This window comes from Schistosoma mansoni, chromosome 2 (assembly GCF_000237925.1).
Source record: "Schistosoma mansoni strain Puerto Rico chromosome 2, complete genome".
NCBI classification, from domain to species: domain Eukaryota; kingdom Metazoa; phylum Platyhelminthes; class Trematoda; order Strigeidida; family Schistosomatidae; genus Schistosoma; species Schistosoma mansoni.
The window spans coordinates 5,037,388-5,040,562 of NC_031496.1; the positions used below are offsets into that span (position 1 = coordinate 5,037,388).

The 3,175-nt window shown below is 31.0% G+C and overlaps 1 protein-coding gene across 1 annotated transcript; it reads right to left on the reverse strand.

Annotated features, from left to right (window-relative positions):
- Positions 1–2,790: 2,790 nt before the first annotated feature.
- Smp_201690 (uncharacterized protein) lies at positions 2,791–2,943 on the reverse strand (the record flags this gene model as incomplete). Its single annotated transcript, XM_018795422.1, has 1 exon — positions 2,791–2,943. One exon carries the CDS (start codon positions 2,941–2,943, stop codon positions 2,791–2,793), a length of 153 nt encoding a protein of 50 aa, XP_018649736.1.
- Between the last annotated feature and the right edge of the window lie 232 nt (positions 2,944–3,175).

A 3,175-nucleotide genomic window follows, 5' to 3' on the forward strand; every position in this document is an offset into this window, starting at 1 on the left:
TTCGTAACCGATCTGTGGAGATGTAAGAAAGGTGATTTAGCTTTGGGAAAGGAAGAAGAAGGGAGAGAAAGATATAATCTCTGTACTATAGATACTACTGCTATGACTACTTATACTGCTTGAAGCAATAAAGTTAATAACAAATTAATGAAATACTATGTTTTTATTATAAGAAGAGGTTTATGTGGAGATAGCTCATTTAAAAGATTCTTCATATCAATGGTTGGTTTTAATTGGACACTTGTGAAGTGAGGGAACATGAAACAGTTATTATGTATATTTTGTATGGAGCCTAGTTGGTTATGAGCAACAACAAGTCTGTGCCAGTAGTTGAAGTGAAGATCTTTCAGATGTTGGAACTTAGCACATTACATACTTAGATCAGTGTTGTTTATCAGCACTGCGTTATCATCAATGATACTTGTTTCAGTTCTCGAAATCTTTGATCATGGCTAATAGCTAAACATTTCTGATATTCGCTTCTAAACTATTCACTGGTAAGGATGTGACTTATTAAAGTTAAGTACTGGTTAGTAGTGGGATCTAGGATGCGCAAATCATCCTATATGATACATATCAGGTCGATGCAGTTAGTGTTTACCAGTATTAATGATTACACTTAGATTCGAACCCAGTTTATTTTGTTTCAAACGCTAGTAAATTTTACACTAAGCCAAAAAGTTTAGATAGCTGGTTGCTTTTGGAATGGGTATGAATTTTACTTGTAAGGGTTTAGATTTCCCAGTTGTTGATATTAAGGACTGTAGCTAATTAGTCTGACGCAATCTGTTCGAATGTACATACACTACTGACTACTGATCAGTTTTCATGCTTAACATCGACTACGAAAGAACACAAATCCTTAGAAAGATGTGGGTTATGTTTGATCATGGGATTTATAGAGGTTATTTAATCACTCTCTACATGCTGTTGAATCAAATACTTTATAGCTAACATGATGGAATGATCTTAGTTAAAAAAAAACTACTGAAAATCAGGAGGCAATGAATAGCTACTTTGTACTGATATGGGATCCTTCAGGAGTGTGCATTCACAATTTACTCACCAGCGATCGAACCCAGGACCTTCAGTTCGAAGCGCCTGATTTCTATATCACTAAGTCAGTATTCAACGTTTTACATATTTGATTTACCTAGTAACTGCCTCACACTCTATATGTTGAACTCCATCGGTTACAGCTTCTCACAGGAACTCCGAAAATTCGCTCTTGAATGGTTAGACTAAAGATCTTGGGTTCGATTCCTGGTGGTAGGATCGTGGACGCACATGGTTATGGCGTCCCATATCAAAACAAAACAGCTATCCATTACTTCCTAGTCCTCAGTGGTTTTTTTAAAAACTAATATCATTCGGTGATGTTAACCATGAAACTGAAAAATCTTCATAAACCCCTGTAGAAAGTATTTTATATTTAATCGAACACCTGTGACTACACCGAGAGATAATTCTCGTTAGTTGTAATAAATCATAATTGTTTATAAGACTATATGTTTTTCATGTATTTAGCGTGCAAATTAAAAAAAAGATCCAGCCGACAGATTTTCTTGTTGACATCATATTGTTTCTTTGTCTCCTTCCCCATCAAAAAGAATATCTATATTAGCATCTGTACATGTTTCTATGGTTATTACAAATGCGTTTACTATTTAAGTTTCTTTGTCGAACTAAGTATTTGTATATTAACAGTACTTAAATGAGTATGATATAACCGTATAAAACCTATGTTCACTTACGTTGCATCATGTTACATGTAACCATCGAAAATTTCTAACCACAAATGTTGTCAGTTTTATAGATATTTTGTTTATACCTGACTAATATAATTTATTAATTGTGACTACTTATCATCTGATTAAATTTTAACTCATTTACATGTTTAATAAACGCATAGAATGAACTGATGATTGTACATGTTATTTTGTGGATTATATTTAACACCGATTGATCTTAGTTGTAGATACCTATTGGAACCAAGAGGGAGCAACAACGATGTTTCGTTCTAATATATATATATATATATATATATATATATATCATCAGTACTCAGCTACCCCTCTCGTGGTCGAACAAAAGATGTTCAAGTCTCTGGATGAACATCTAACCATTAGGATTGCTTAATCAACATCCAATGACATCAACCCACCTTCAGTCATTTTGTGATACAATCCAACGATAATCTAATATCAATATTAACAACTGTTTCACTGTTCACATAGTTTAAACTTTATGAATTACAATTTCTCGTTAGAATTTTAGTAATAAGTACAATCTACACACAGGAAATAATGATTTTTATATTTTATTTAAACAACAATATCACATACATACACATATACAAAATGATATACAATTAATTAAATCTTCTGGGTGTGTTATCTATATCCACTTGTTAATTGATTTACTATTTTCGTATATATATACATAAATTTTTAAATAGAAGTTTCAAATCAACTAATTTACTCTAAAGATCTACGAGAATGGTAAATACACAAACAATACAATATGCATATATTGTCAATTTCATTTTGTATTTGTTTGATAGAAAAGAAAACAGGTAAATAGATAATTAAAAAAAATTACACTCATTTGTAAAGGAAAAAAAAAATTTTATAAACACAAATACAAAACAAACTAATAATCATGAAATGAACAAGTTCCACCCAAGAGAAGAAGAAGAAAAAAAGTTAGACAATCTAAGTGTTCTAATCTTTTCAGTTTCATCTACTGTCGATGATTAATGAAATGTACGGTTAAATAAATGAACAATAATTATAAAAAGAAGAATAATGGTAAACAAATTAACGTTTTGCTTAAATACATTAAATATATGAAAATGTAATTTGTAATTCTATGATATACACTAAATAAAGGGAGGTATCTTTGTTTCGTGTGTTTGTGTGTGTGTGTGTCTATATGTTCCATTGAATTAGTGAGACGTGCAAATTTCCAAATTAAATGGCGGATTAAGATAGTAATAAGTATATGCCAAAGTATGGTGAAATTGGACAAAAAGAAGGGATGGACAATGAGCAGTGAAGGCGTGACAATGAATAGCTGCTTACTATTTGCGATATATATATATATATATATATATATATATATATCAAAGTGAAATAATGAAACACACACATGCGATAAAAATAAAAAGACTAGT